We start from the raw sequence: 16,496 nt of genomic DNA, 5'->3' as shown, positions 1-16,496 counted from the left end.
TGATAAAGGAGGAGAGCCTGTGGCCTAGTGGCTAATACAACCGCCTAATATGTAATACAACCCAGGTTCGTATCATACACACACACACACACACACACACACACACACACACATATATATATATATATATATATATATATATCACATACATACATACATACATACATACATACATACATACATACATACATATTAGTAGTAGTTTCCATCCTCCTTTATGCAATTGTAGTGGCCAACGGTGCTAAGCCGCTATATAGATACAGCCATTAATATTTGTCTGCCAGATATGAATAAACCACTACAAGGTGACCAACTCCTTCTTTGAAAGGTCTGTGTTTAGTTCTCTGAGTTTTTATCATGTCCCCTGTCTCCTGTAAGTGAGCCTTAGGTAGGAATGCTCAGACTTGTAATAGTAATTGTTCGGATGACCACTTATGCAGTCACACTTCATTATCTTTCTCCTCTATAGGTGTTGAAGTACTTGCATTTCTGCTTCATGTTTAGTTTTTATTTTTATTTGAAAATTTGAATTGCACAAGAAGGTGGGCCTTTTGTGGTGTGTTTGAGGAATAGGTGTACCTTTTGTGGTGTGTTTAAGGAATAGACTCCTACGAAAAAATTTCCTTAGCTATAAAAGTATTCTGAATAAAACTTTGGGCAAATGCACACCTCAAACGCAGATGCCATTTGAATTATAGTAATAAGCAACTGGTCATATTCTCACCCACCCTAATATAGTGCCCTAAATGTTAATAGCTACATTCTCATTATTTCATAACAATAATGAAATTGCAAGTGGCTTCACATCTCATAAAACCAGAGAAACAGTGAAATATGATAATTAAAATATTGATTATATTAGCCATATGATCAAGAAACTCAATCTTGGGCTTTCATTCCTTACCAGCCCAACTTAATTCATAATAATGTGGGGATAAAATATGGAGAGATTCTCTCTGAACATCATATTTTGCTCTCCAATTACTTCTCACATATACTGTATTAAACCCCATAGTTATAAAGAATATTCGACGCTTTTTGAAATCAAAGCAAAACATGGCATGATTTGAAAAGGAAAAGAGACAACATTTTGGCATATGGCAACTATTTTGTGAAAGCTTTTGTAAATGTGTAGATGTTTTAATTGTTTATGGGGTTGTTGTTTTTTAGATTTCTCACATACGTGTTGGCTGTCCTCCCTGGAAAGAAATAATTGTAAAAAAGTAAGTTGTTTCTTTTTCTACTTTTGCGTTAGCTACTTATATTTCCTTGTAACAAAGTTAAATATTAAACAATAAAATTTTAGTATAAGTGTCTGCGTGTGTAACAAATGTAAATACTTTATTAGCCTTTTGGTATTTTGATTGTGTATTATACTGTTACAAGAAGATTCCTGTGTTTTGATTTACTTGTATGGATTTGTGCCCAATAAATTATCCATTTCATAAAATTTCCAGATTTAAACTTTTCATATAAACATATTTCCTTTATAAAATTTATCCCTAAGGCATGTTTTTTACAATTTCTCTAAGAACAATTTTCAGTCTTTGTAAAGAAGGCTCTTTATAAAAAAGATGTTGAAACTCTGGAAAGAGTGCTGAGAAGAGCAATAAGAATGTTTAGGAGACTGGAAGCTAAAACATGCAAAGAATGATTATAGAAATTGGATAGTATAATGAAAAGAAGGACTAGAGAGAGACTGTCAGGCGTGCCTACCTCAATAACCAAGAAAGAAAACTCCTAACTCCATTGTTTGTGGAATTAAAATACGTTTACTGGTTATAAAAAGATAGCAGCAAAAGTAAAGCAAGATCTGAGCCAGAAAGGCCTGAACAATTACATATCAAATGTTAACCCAGCCTCTTCCCTCCAACAACCCCACCCCAGTGTCCAATCTGCAACTCCCTTAGGTGTCATGTGGGGTGCATCCTCAAAAGGCATCATCATGTTGGTATGCAGGATGGTTGGCCTTGACCAAGTTCAAACACCAGCCACCAGCATGCGCAGAAGATGATGAGAAGAAAACTCCTTTTTCCGTATCACTCATATACCATTTATTCCCATCCCAAATACCATGGCCCCACCCTCCCCGTTTCTATGGCAGCAGATTGTAAGTAAGCGAAGCAGAGGATGACATTCGTACCTCCTTCAGGAAAGGACAATAACCACCAACAGCATTATTAAAATTAAGACTTATCAGGATATTTGGCGTAGAACTTCTGTGAGCGTTTGGGAGCCCTAATGTGAGATTTGTCTACCCATTCAACCTGGGAAGGGGGAAAATGTTTTCAGGACACCAAATATTGAATGTGTCCTCTATGCTTCCTGGAATCTAAGATTTCTTTAATCTCAAAATGTTGCTGTCCTTCAATATGAAGAGGAACAGGGGGTGAGGGTTGAGGCGGACGAATGGAAGATGTGTGCTCTGGTTTCAGTAAATTCACATGAAAAACAGGATAAATCCTCCGAAGGGTTTTCGGCAACTCCAATTTTACTGATACTGGATTTATTATTTTCACAATGGGAAATGGACCCACACATTTCGGACCCAGCTTCTTTGACTTCTGTGTGGTTTGTAGAAATTTAGTGGTCAAAAACACTCTATTCCCAACTTGGTACACTTTAGGCTTAGCCTTTTTTTTATCTGCCTGTTTTTTATGAGCATGTTGAGCCGCATCTAAGGCTTTGCGAGTCATTGGCCAAAACTGTTGAAGTTGATTACTCCACTCGGACAAGGATAAAATTTGAGGTTTCTCTTAAGGTAATTAAGGAATTGGTACGAAATCCTGGCCAAACACAACTTTAAAAGGGGTCATCCCGGTACTGCTATGTACTAAATTATTGTACGCCACCTCTGCATGTGCCAAAAGTTCCGCCCAATTATCCTGTTAATAATTGATAAAACACCGAAGGTACTGCTCCAGAACCGAGTTAGCCCATTCACAAGCCCCATTAATCATGGATGGTGGGCGGAGCTTAGTCCCTGGGTGGAGCCAATCAATTTCAGGAACTCTTTCCAAGCGTGGAAGATGAATTGGACCCCCCTGTCCGAAATAATGCATTCATGCACTCCATGTAATCTATACACATGTAAAATAAACAATTTAGCCAATGACTTTGCGGATAGGATCTTGGAACAAGGCACAAAATGGAACTGTTTGGAGAACATATCGGTGATTACCCAAATGTATTTCCAAGGCTTTCTGTTAACTCGACAATAAAATCCATCAATATCTCCTTTCATGGGGCCCCAGGATGGGCAACCCTTTGAAGGAGACCTTGGGACTTTCCCTGTGGTCTTTTTGCATCCTCACAGACAGGACAACTGGCTATGTAGGACTCAATGTCTTTTTTCAGGGAAGGCGACCAAAATTCCCTCTTAATCAAATGCAAAATTTTTACAAATCCAAAATGACCTGCCATTCTCGAGTCATGGGCCCGTTGAAGGACAACAGTTTTTAGGCTGGCAGGAACATAAAGCTTAGATCCCTCCCAAGCCAGTCCATCTTTCGTGGTGCATTTATCAGAATGTTTTTTGAACCAGTCATCAGACTTGAGGCCTTTCTTAAGGTTGTCAATCAGGTCTGTGGTCACATCTAAGTCCACTGGGCCCTGGCGCCTAGTAACCATTGGGGCAGCCAGGTTCTTAGCCGGGATGACTGGATGAACCACGGTTGGTCTGGTGCTGTTGTATTGGGGAAGCCTGGGCAAAGCATCAGCCATAAAGTTCTTCCCTCCTGGGATGTATTTTAGGGTAAAGTTGAACCGGTTGAAATGCTCTGCCCAGCGCACTTGTTTAGGTGATAGCTTACATAGGGTCTTCAAGGCTTCCAGGTTTTTATGATTAGTATTTACTTCAAAAGGGTGTTTTGCCCCCTCCAGGAAATGTCGCCAGGTCATCAAGGCCCATTTGACAGCAAAAACTTCCTTTTCCCATATGGCCCATCTTCATTCTGTTTCTGTAAGCTTACGTGAAGTGTAAGCACAAGGTTGCAATTTATCTTCTGTGTTTGTTTGGAGCAATACTGCCCCCACTGTCACGTCACTGGCATCAGCTTGAACCACGAATGGTGCATCCATGTCTGGGTGTTTCGCAACAGGCTCAGCAGCGAACAATTGCTTCAATTTCTCTAAAGCTGCTTGACATTCCATAGTCCAAATCAGAGGCTTACCCGGCCTAGGTTTAACTTCTCCCTTTGATTTTAGGAGATTTGTAATAGGCAGCGCAATGCTCGTAAACAAGGGGATAAGTTGGCAATAGAAATTTGCAACTTCCAAAAAACTTTGTAGTTGCTTGCAGGTGTGAGGAGGTGCCCACTCAATGACAGGCCAGGCTTTTGCCAGGTCCATCTCGAGGCCTTTGTGGGAGATACGGTATCCCAAATAATTGATCTCTCCTGATGAAATTCACTAGACAGTTTGGCATAAAGTTCAGCAGCCCAGAGTTTTTTGAGAATCGAGTGTACCAAAGTCACTTGTTCATCACGTGTTTCCATGTAGATAAGGATGTTGTCAAGGTAAACCAACACCCTCTTATTCAGGTACTCATGCAAGACTTCATTTATTAATTGCATGAAGACTGCTGGCACCCCCTGAAGTCCAAACGGAAGTACTCTAAACTGGAAACATCCCAAAGGGCAATTGAAAACAGTTTCCCACTCATCTCCCTCCTTTATTCTGACTCTGTAGTATGCTTCCCTTAAGTCCAACTTCCCTTCACCCAACTGGGCTAACATGTCCTTCATGAGTGGCATTAGGTACATGGTTTCCACGCAAATTATGTTTAGATTTTTATAGTTCACGCATAAACGAAAGGAGCCATCTTTCTTTTCCCTGAACAATACGGGTGCGGCCACCTATGGTCTAGCTAGTTGTATGAACCCCTTTTTTTAATTTTTGTTTATGAACTTTCATAATTCCTCCATCTCACGTGGGGTCATCGAGTAAATCTGAGGCTTAGGGAATTTTTCCCCTGGAAGAATTTCAATGCTGCAATCAGTGTTGCAGTGGGGGGGGGGGTAGTTTGTTGGAGGCCCTTTCACTGAAAACCTTCCTGAGGTCCCAATATTCTTTGGGGATTTTCTCTTCTCCTTCAATCTTTTCCTGCACTGCGGCAGCTAAATTTGTTTTGGCATTGGCTATGTGGGACATCCTCCCCTTCCCCTAGGGGGTTTAGCGGAACAAATATGCAACCACCCTTTCTTCCAGTTCACATAAGGGTTCCATTTCCGTAGCCACGGTAATCCCAGTATGAGGGGCTGGTCCATCCCAGGTGCCATGATGAAACTCAAAGTTTCTTGATGATCCCCCATCCACATTTCTATTGATTCAGTTACAAAATGGGCAGGGGCTCCCCCAGCCACTGAGCCATCCAATTGGCAAAAGGCAATGGGTACTTTCAAAGTCCTCAGTCTTTAATCCATTTTCTCCACCACTTCTGGGCTAAGTATGCAACAGGGGCATCCAGAGTCTAAGAGGGAAAGCATCTTCCCTTGGGCTCCAGTAGAGGGCACTTTAAGTTCTACTGGAATGGTCATGGGGTCTGATCGGGGACTTACCAAGTGGTCGTCATCAGAGTGAGTTTCATTTTCTCCCGAAAGAAAGGAGGACTCTTCTCCATCCTGGGTGGGAGGGAAATCCTCAACAGCTTCCACTCCTTTCAAGGCGGTTTGTTTGCATTTCCCTGGCAGTGGTTCTGGTTTCTTCTCTCCAACAGCGATGGGCTTTGGGCCAAATTTTGCATAGTTGCTCGCTGCTTGGTGCCCCTCCTTCCCATATCGGAAACAAGCTGTAGACCGGGGCTTGCTTGCACACCATTCCTTTCCTCCCGTCAGAGCTCCTTTGGGGTGGGTGGGAGGGGGAATTCTTGACTTTATCGCTACCTCCTCAGTATCTATTCCTGGCTAGATCAATTTCCACATCTGCTGCCATTTCATACCAGCGATGCAGGTTGCGTGGGGCCCCTTTATTCACACAGCTCTGGTATATGTCTTCATTTAGACCATCCATAAAACTGTCCATTAAAGCCTCCTCAGACCAACCTCGCATATGCACAGACAACTCACGAAACTATTGGATGTATCAATCACTGGACTTCTTCCCTGAGTAAGAGACTTCATCTTGGTTCTCGCCTTTCACTCGGCTAGGGGATCATCAAAGCACTTCTTCAGGGCAGCCATAATCATATTGTAATCCTTCAGCAGGGGGGAGTCATCATTATACAAAGCAACCATCCAGACTGCCGCTTTGTTCTCCAATGCCATAGTAACAGCTCTTACTTTGGCTTCCTCATTAGGGAAATCCTCTCCAAACTGTTGCATGTAATTTCAGACCTGGACCAGGAAAAATCCCAGCTCTTTGGAGTCTCCTCCAAATTTCATGCCAAGGGGAGGAACTTTTGGCATTGGCCATCTGCGGGGGGGGGCCCTCCCCCACTTGGAGGGGCTCAGGGGGCTGCTGCTGCTGCAGCTGGGGCTCTCCCATCCCGATCAGCTCCGCTATATGCCCCTAGCCCCCCTCCCCAGGTTAGACAGGTCTTCTGCCCATCTCTCTTCTTGATTAGCAAAATCCACTTCCCTCTCAGCACGGCTCTCACAGAAATGGCATTTCTCCGATGCCTCTTGTAAAGTTTCAAAGCATGCGTCATCTTGTTCGGCTTCCTTCCAGGCAGCCTCAGGTCGTTGGCATTGGATGGTGATAACTCTGGCAGGAATCTCCTCAGGATCACTCCTCTGCCCCACTCCCAATGACCACCTGGGACGGACGGCTCTTTTCTCCAAATCAAGTTCAGCCATCCATTCCATTTCCAAAGGGCATGACAATCTGGTAGCCCTCGTGTTGTCCTCCTGGTCACTGCCTGGATTGGATATCTCTATGGAGGATTTTTGTTTTAAGTGCACTTCCCTCAGAAGGTGTTAGCTCCGGGATGAGCGTGACTGGAGAGCTTGCTTAATGTCAGGTGTGCCTTCCTCAATAACCAATAAAGAAAACTCCTAACTCCATTGTTCGTGGAATTAAAATACTTTTACTGGTTATGAAAAGATAGCAGCGAAAGTACAGCAAGATCTGAGCCAGAAAGGCACAAACAATTACATATCAAATGATAACCCAGCCCCCTCCCTCCAACGACCCCACCCTAGTGTCCAATCTGTAACTCCCTTAGATGTCATGTGGGGTGCATCCTCAAAAGGCATCATCATGTTGGTATGCGGGATGGTTGGCCTTGATCAAGTCCAAACACCGGCCACCAGCATGCACAGAAGATGGTGAGAAGAAAACTCCTTTTTCCTTATCACTCATGTACCATTTATTCCCATCCCAAATACCATGGCCTCACCCTCCCCATTTCTATGGCAGCGGATAGTAAGTAAGTGAAGCGGAGGCTGACAAAGACATAATAGCAATGTTCCAATATTTCAGAGGCTCCTACAAAGATGAGGAGTCAAACTATTTTCCAAAGCGTCAAAAGGCAGGACAAGAAGCAATGAATGGAAACTAACCAAGGGAGAAACAACCTAGAACTAAGGAGAAAAGTCCTAATGGTTAGAATAATCAACCAATGGAATAGCTTGCTTCAGATGTTTTGGGTGCTTCATCACTGGAGGCTTTCAAAAAGAGACTGGACAAGTCACAACAACTTTGTCTGAAATGGTATAGTGTCTCTTGCTTGAGCAAGGGGTTTGGCTAGAAGACCTTCCAACTCTATTGTGCTATTTTCTATTTTATCTTTAGCTTCGTACCTAAATATTTTTTATTCTGGACATAATTATTTTAAGAAAAATGTTGTTAACGGACATAGACATGTGCATCCAGCCTCTAGAAATGGACTAAGCACACAAATATAGCAAGGATTATTTGTATTTACATATTTCTAGAAAAATAAAAAACAAACTGAAGAAAAAATATTTTTTGAGATAAATGACAGAATTTTAAACATTTATAACATACAGAATTAAGACTACTAATTAGGATGTATACATGCATGTCTATTGATATGACACAGGCAAAACAAGTAAATGACTTATGATAAAGTCAATACAAACTTTTATAAAAACAAATTACAACAATGGAAGGACTTCTGAAAAAGTAACCACTAAAATTTATTCCAACCAAAACTTTAAGAGAAAATTGATACAGAATGATTTAGAGATGGTTCATAACTCTGAGTTTTCCTTGTTGTGTGACGTGTAATATACAAGGAAGTCATTCTTGCTTCAATTTAGTCAAAGATCATGAACAAGCACAAACAATGCCATTTCCTTCCCATAACAAGACCTGAATCTTATTGAAAAGGGTCCAGATAATCTGTTTCATCTCTGAAGCTGCCAGACCACTACCTTTTCCACAATCTTCTCCCAAGAGGGGAGGTTAGAAACTGGATCAAAGTTGTCCAGGCAAGTGGGATCCAATGATGTTTTTTTAAGGAGCGAGCAAATCGGGACTTCCTTAGAAGTCTCTGGAAATATCCCCTCTTTTAGTGACCTATTAATCACTGCCTGGACCCACCTGCTAGTCACCATCCTGGAGGCTTTCACCATCCAGAAAGGACAAAGATCTAACTGATAGGTGGTAGCATTGACAGCATCAAGGATCCTGTGCACTTCATCAGGGCCAACAGGGTCAAACCATTCCCAGATAATTGAGCAAGGCCTCTCCTCAGGCATTTTACATGGCCTATCTCCACACATGGGATCCAATTGGGAATGAAACTGTATTACTTTGTCCATCTGAACAAACTCCTCTGCACAGCCCTGCAGATGATCAATTGAGCCCTCTTGACCAGTGACGTGCGGTGAGGTTTATGGCTGGTGAGGCACTGACACAGTGGTGGGTTTCAAATTTTTTTAGACTTGTGGACTTCAACTCCCAGAATTCCACAGCCAAGAATGCTCAGTTCCGATTTAAAGTGACAGCATTTGTTTTTCTCCTTTATGAAAAAGTTTCCTTCATTCTTTTTCTTCTCCCTCCCCCTCCTTCCTCCCTCTCTCTCCCCTCTCTCAAAAAGACACATGCACACAAAGAAGTTGGATTGGACTATCTCTCCTACCCCCTTCCCTCTCTCACTCACTCTCTCTCAAACAAACACAAACACAGAAGTTGGATTGGATTTATTTTCCAATGGCTTGAAAGCAGCTCTTCTGCCATACCCCCCACCCCCCCCACATTCCCCTGCTGCCTTCCCCAAACACCTCCACCATTGCAAATGCAGCCTGCTGTCTGGGTGGGAAATGCCTGAAACGCAATAAAGCCCACCCACCCACTCACCTCCTGCTTGCAGTCTGGGGTGAGAGAAAAGGAGAGAAGCCAGAGGGGAGCCGATTCGAGCCTTTGATTGCAGGTGGAGCCACGTTGCCTTTTCAAACTTGTAATCAGTGAAGCTGGGCTTATATAGTTTTATCCAGGTGTGTGTGTGTTTTTGTGTGTGTGTGTTTGTATGTGTGTTTGAAAAGGCAACGTGGCTCTGCCTGCAATCAAACTACATTTGGGGAGGGATCTACGCTTGAGGATGAAGTTTGAATTCCTCCCCCTCCCTCCGACCCACACATACCTTTTCCAGCTGTTTCAGAGAGGATTTCAACTCTGCTCTTGCCTGTCATCATGAAAAGAAAAAAAATGTAAAAGGAAAAAGGCAAGAGCTGAAGTCAGGCTGAGCTCGTTGCTGCCAGTGTCACCGTGGATGAGTTTGCTTAACTGTTTTAAAAAGCACCCTCTCCAGGAGGAGGCAGGAGAACGATGTGACTCGCCTAGTCAGGAATTTTTAGGCTTTTAACCCTTGCTTAACTCTGCTCAAGTGATCATAAAATGCCTAAAGTCAGACTAGATGAGCCACACCGTTCTCCTGCCTCCTCCTGTAGAGGGCGCTTTTTAGAGGCTTTTTTAAACAGTTAAGCAGAGTCATCCGCGGTGACTCTGGCAGCAACTAGCTCAGCCTGACCTCAGCTCTTGCCTTTTTCCTTTTACATTTTTTTTCTTTTCATGATGACAGTGGTGAGGCTCTGCAACCCCTGCCTCCCCTGACTGCACGTCCCTGCTCCTGACCAAGGATAACACTCTCAGGATCCATTAAGAGTGAACCTGTCCAAAACTGCCATTAGATTCCAGATCACCACCAAGGCTTCAGCAGGACCATGGTGCAACACCTATGATATCCCCCAGTTCCCTATGGAACCCATCATGAGTCCACACTCCCTGTGAAGGGGGCATCATATGACAGTCTCAAGGACACCAGGGTGTAATTGGACCATGAAAAGGGGGATAATTTTAAATTACCCACCAGATCATGTTGCCATTGCTCAGATCCAGAAAATTGAATTTTGGTGTGTAATCACTATCCTTAGTTGGACCTATAATAATCTGGGATAGGCCCATGGCTGTCATGGTGGTCATGAATTTCTGGTCTGCTCCTGAGACCACACCCAGGGATGCAGTGGTGGGTTGTTCTTACCGTCGTTACTGGTACGCTGCTCGTAGTTTGGTCATGCATGCACCGTCTCTGTGCTGTGCACGTGCTTGATGTGCACTCCGCATGCATGTGCACTCTACCGCCCCTGCGACACCCAGCTGCTCATCGGAGATCGCGCATGCGCCACACACTGTGCATGCACATGCAATTGGCTCGATTGCTTCAAAAACAGTTATGGGATGCGGGTGGGTGGGCCAAATGAACCACCGTACCGGTACGATGGCTGCTGCTCCCAACTACTACCGGTATGGCCGTACCTGTCCATAACGGGCAGAACCCACCACTGCAGGGATGGCAGATTGCAGTCCCCAGAACCATGAGTCTGGGAAACTCCACTGCCAACCCTGAGATGGCCTCAGCAGCTCAGGCAGGGAGGCCGGTTTACTAGCCGGTATACTTATGAAGCCCACCTTCATAAAAAGGGTCTTGCAAACACAAACTTGCTGAGCAAGATCCTTGAAAGCCAAAAGAGAATTTCTGAAAACCACTACTACCCCACCTCCCCTGCCCTTGGCTCTTGGCTAGTGCCAAATCTGAAATCTGACTGGACATATTTCCGAGAGGAGATACACACCCTTCGTAACTCAGCCAGATCTTGATGTTGCAAGATAGAATAGAATAGGCGCTGGAAGGGACCTTGGAGGTCTTCTAGTCCAGCCCCCTGCTCAAGCAGGAGAACCTATACCATTTCTGATAAGTGACTGTCTAGTTTCTTCTTAAAAATCTGCAGTGATGGAGCGCCAACTATTTCTGAAGCAAGCTGTTCCACTGGTTAATTGTCCTCACTTTTAGGAAGTTTCTTCTTCATGCTAGATTGCTTCTCTCTTTGATTAGTTTCCAAATATTGTTTCTTGTCCTGCCCTCTGGTGCTTTGGAAAATATTTGACCCCCTCTTCTTTGTGGCAGCCTCTCAAATACTGAAATACTGCTATCAGGTCAGCTTGTTCCTCCTGAACAAGATCTTGAATAAGGGTAGCCTTGTTATTAACTTACCTGGCATTTAGCAGCCACAGCTGAACCTTAGGGCCTCCAACAGTATTCTGCCCAAGAACTGAGGATGAGCTCATATTGGCCGAAACGCATCACCAATATTATGCATCGGGGGCATCTTCCCCTCTAATGGCCAGCCCTCTGACTCCTATGTCCCATGCCCATCACCACTGAGATACATTGTCTTATGCTACATCCCCCAAGATGATTATTCCCTCTTCTCACCAACCCTTCTTCCTGAAAGAGCCAAAGGCTCTGCTGTCCTCCCCCAGTCATTCAATCATACTCCCAAGCATTTGGATTGGAATGTCCTTGCAACAGTGATTCCATCACCCTACGGTTAATCTGTTACAATATACTTTATTTGGTGTTTCCTTAAAAAAAGATTAAAACCTCAACCGATTCAAAATGTAGTGGTCTGATTGCTGATAGGAGGTGCTTTAAGCATTGTGATGTCTATGCTTAGATTGCTACATTGATTACCAATAGGTCTCTGGGCCCATTTCAAGATGTTATATTTTAACTTTTAAATCCCTACATTTCTTAGTGCCAGGTACTAGGAGACTCATTTCCTTTGACCAATATTCATATGTTCATCCTGAGGGAAGCAGATCCAAATGAAGAGGGAAGAAGGCTGGAGTTGTGACTTCTTGATGGCAGTCTCTCACACTGTGGAAATGTTTGTTTGTTCATTACCATGTTTCCCCAAAAATACAACATGTCCTGAAACTAAAGCCTTGCATTGCACAACCCCCTTCTCCAGATGGGCAGAGCTCCATGCACTGACCTAGGGGGGTATCCCGAATGTGCCAAGCCGCAGAAGCTGGGGGGCGGGCAGAGTGCTACATGGCTTGGCACCTTAGGGATACTCCCTAGGTCAGTGAGTGGTGCTCTGCCCGGCTGGAGAGGGGGTTTGCCAGGTGGCTGCTTGTGAGCATGGTCACCTCACACTTGATTAAAACCACAGTTTTGAAAACAGAATTAAGAACAAAGTTCTTTTAAAAGTTACAACTTAAACATGAAAATCAGAGCTAAAAAATTCAGTATTCTTCCATCAATAAGGGGAGCTCCTACTTGCTTGCCCTTTGTAAAACATCTTATTCTTACATGCTTTTAAATAAACAGTGCACTTGGGTTACCTGTGTAATTTATATTGTATTTTATTTCATTTTTGTATATAAAATGCCTTCCTTTTATTAGAAGTTGGGGTACATTGTATTCTTTTTTCTTTCTTTTCTATTTCTTTCTTATTCAATTTTATTATTGTTTTATATTCTTCTTACCCTCAATTCAAAATTTGTGTTACCTTTATTCTGTTGAAAACGTGTTTAATAAAAATTATATATAAAAACTGAGAATGTTTTCAAGGAAAATCTACCAAGTTACTCTACTCATAGCCTTTTAAAATATTGTAAACACTCAGAGTTTTTTATCAGAGTTTACCAGAGTTGGGAATTGTGTAAAATGTTTTGTTAGGATACTTTAATTCTATTATCTGTCTGTATCTGCCTGCTTGCCTGCCTGCCTGCCTGCCTGCCTGCCATATCTCTCCCTCTCTCTCTCTCTCTCTCTCTCTCTCTCTCTCTCTCTCTCTATCTATCTCTATCTCTATCTCTATCTCTCTATCTATCTATATCTATCTATCTATCTATCTATCTATCTATCTATCTATCTATCTATCTATCTATCTATCTTATTAGAAAGAATTTGATTCTATAATATACTTTTAAAGTTTTAACCAACTAGCCTGACACTGGGGACACTGAAACAGAAGGTTAAAAGTCATATTCAGTCAATGCTGGTTTTTAAAAATAAAATTACATAAATACCTTTTTCTATTTTGTCATAGGAAACCTTCAGAGTGTAAGAACTTTACTTTCACAATACCTCGGTAAGAAGTCTATACACATTACATATAGGCTAAATATATAAAATGGTTAAAACTGTATCTAATTCTGAGTATTGACTGTAGAAATGGACCACAAAGACTTCTTTATTTATTATACTCTTCCTGCCAACAAAGCAGCAACAATTGATCTTTAAAAAAACAACGCATCACCAAATGGAAACTCAGACTGGAAAATAAGATCAGTAAGTTGAGATCAGATGCAAGCAGTCTAGAGGAGATGAAAGAAAAGAAACTGAAGAACAAGAAGATCAAAGAATGCCTAATTAAGAAATATCATCTAGAAACAAGAAAGATTAAGGAAGTCCTAGAAATAATAAAGCAACAGCTTTATTAGCAACTATAAGCATGAAGATCAGCAGATACAAAGCTAAAAATGCGCACTATAGGCAGAATCAGCTATTTCAGTTGAATAAGAAATGTTTCTACAAATCCATCTCAGGAGAAGCTGCAGTGAGTTAGTCAACACCTAACAAAGAAGAAACAGCACAGTTCTGGTTGCATACAAGAAAAATGCAACTTGAATAAAAGAAATGGATAAGAATAAAAAAACCATCTGAAAAAACTTGTAATAGCAGCAAAAGTGGTAGATAAAAAATGAAGGAAGATCAAGAATTGATCAGCACCGGATAAAGATAAATTGCATGGGTTTTGGTTCAAACATCTGACTAGCCTACACCCACTCATTGCCAAGTAATTTAATAGCATACTGCAAAAGATAAAATTGACAAGTGGTTAATATCTGGCAAAACCTACCTGATAATGAAAGTCCACAGAAAGGGGCCAGCACCAGACAATTATCCACTTATGGTGTGTAGCAGTCAGTAGCAACTAGCTGAAAACAAACTCCACCAGAGCAGAAAGAAAATAGTCAAACATTAGAGGGTCACCTCCTAATCAACAAGATGATTTTGGAAAACTACAAAAGAAGGAAGATCAACTTGAATGTAGCATGGATTAATTACAAGGTAGCATTCAACTCCCTGCCATTTGAGTCAGTAGAAACATCAGAAGCTTTCTGCAAAGATCAAGGACACAATGAAAGACATAGTTGCTGGTGAATGGTAATAGACTAGAAAAGATTAATATTAAATTGACTCAGCTTCTATTCTCCCGAGATCAGTAAAATGAGACCCCCGATTGTTGGGGGCAGTAGGCTGACATGGTAAACTGTCCCAAAGAGTGCTATAAACCACTATGGGGTGGTATATAAGTCTAACTGCTATTGCTACCAGGAGATAAAATTTTCAAGGAGATTCACTATCACTACTAGTGTTTGTTGTTCCACAGATTCCTCTATCAAATCAAACCATGGTTATCAAACAACAAAATCACCTGCCAGGCTATCCCATATCATTTATATGCGTATGCATTTAAAACATAGAAAAACATTATTTAAAATAAAATTGCTGCTCAACAAATCAAGAAGAAGATTAGAAGTGAACACATGAGTATGAGGAAGATCTTAAAGTCCAAATTCAGTGGAGAATATACTATTGAGACAATTAATACCTGGGCAAATCTAGTTATTAGATTCACAGTTGGAATAGTGGACCGGACTCAAATAGAACTAAAAGTTCTAGATAGAACAATTGTTGCAAAAGAAAATAAAGATAGTAATAGGATAGTGAAATGCCAATTCAACTGGAGCACCATCAGCATTGACAAAATCACAGTCAATTGCAAAAGGCAGATTTATTAGGAACAATTTGCAATCTGTAACAATATCTTAAACACTGTTAGGCATCTGCCTTTACCACATCCTTTGGAAAGACTCAATAGGTAGATAAAAATTACAGATCCAGTCTAAACATGACTGACTATGCATTAGACATTTCATTGGCACATATCCTGGAAATATCTTTAATTATTGGTATAATAGTAATTACGATTGGTTGTTTGATAACCTTCCTCTACATTAATTCTCGTTTCTCACCAAAAACATAGGGAACCTATATTCCTTATGAAGTGGTAAAAGGCTAAATCATTTATCTAATGCAGATGGCATAGAGAATATTGAATGCAATGTCTAACACTGGAATATTGCAATTACAGTTCAGAATCTCTTTCTCTTACATTAGGCAGTATCTCAGAGACAAAAGCCATAAAGGAAACAAGGTAAGAATTACTATTTTATTTTAGTGAACTAACTGATGCAATTTGTTTTGCTTTTTGTTTTTTAACCGTACTAAACTGTCTTTTCCATAGGAAGTAATATTTGATATAAACAAATATGGCTGCCCATTACAGAATCATTATACTCAAAACTTTTATCCTCAAGTTGAGATGTAAGTAAAACTAAAACAGTGTGAAGAATGGGGGAAAGATGCATTAGGAAGTACATGTATTATAGACCCTTAATGACTATCATTAAATGTTGTACCTTATGATTCTTGATGAATGTATCTTTTCTTTTTGTGTACACTGAGAGCATATGCACCAAAGAAATTCCTGGTGTGTCCAATCACACTTGGCTAATAAAGAATTTCTATTCTATTCTTTCCCCAACTCTTCATGACAAAAATTGAAGGTGTCAAAAGAAATCAAGATTGTGACCACAACTGTGCTATTGTAGATCCACACCTTTTTATATGGACACAAAGGAACAGCATTCCAATCACGTAGTCACAACTGAATTTTTTGACCCTCATCTCGTAAATATCCCTGAAAAGGGAGGAAGGCTCTCTCTGTTCTGTGCAAAACTCTTCCAGTTTTATTTGACAAAGGACAAATGCTAACAAAATTGGAAGATTTATTGGAAAGGAGGTAGAGGGAAGTTAGCAAATGATAAATATACTTGAATCCTTACTATGGCTTTACACTCTTAGAAAATATACTGTACTGTGCTTCTGTTGTATACAGATTTGAGGGTTCTAAAGGTTTCGTACCAGTTGAGGCAAACTATATATTGTGGGAGATGAATGGAAGGATTGACTTTGCCTACACGGCAACTATGGAAAAGGTAAATTGATTTATAATTTTTGTGCTTTGTGTATTATCATTTTGAATCTGTATAATATAGTTTGATGAATTGAAATAAGGTATTTGGATCAGGATTCGTTCTTAGAAAGAAAGGCAGAGAAAATACTAACACTTGTTCAGGGGTGGATTCCGGATCCCATTGCAACCGGTATGGTG

At 41.3% G+C, this 16,496-nt stretch overlaps 1 protein-coding gene across 1 annotated transcript in view; it reads left to right on the top strand.

Annotated features, from left to right (window-relative positions):
• The window catches only part of LOC148044997 (cation channel sperm-associated auxiliary subunit epsilon-like), a 58,407-nt gene that overhangs the window by 20,223 nt on the left and 21,688 nt on the right, over window positions 1-16,496 (top strand). The window contains exons 5-9 of the mRNA XM_087718009.1: window positions 1,171-1,223; window positions 13,302-13,343; window positions 15,440-15,476; window positions 15,567-15,646; window positions 16,221-16,320. Coding sequence (XP_087574135.1) covers window positions 1,171-1,223; window positions 13,302-13,343; window positions 15,440-15,476; window positions 15,567-15,646; window positions 16,221-16,320 — 312 coding nt within the window. The remainder of the gene's footprint in view (window positions 1-1,170; window positions 1,224-13,301; window positions 13,344-15,439; window positions 15,477-15,566; window positions 15,647-16,220; window positions 16,321-16,496) is intronic.

This window comes from Thamnophis sirtalis, unplaced genomic scaffold (assembly GCF_051295495.1).
Source record: "Thamnophis sirtalis isolate CommonGarterSnake01/CBP01778 unplaced genomic scaffold, rThaSir2_p1.2 scaffold_6, whole genome shotgun sequence".
Lineage (NCBI taxonomy): Eukaryota > Metazoa > Chordata > Lepidosauria > Squamata > Natricidae > Thamnophis > Thamnophis sirtalis.
Note: the sequence above shows the minus strand (reverse complement) of the source record. Positions and strands in the feature narration are given on the sequence as shown.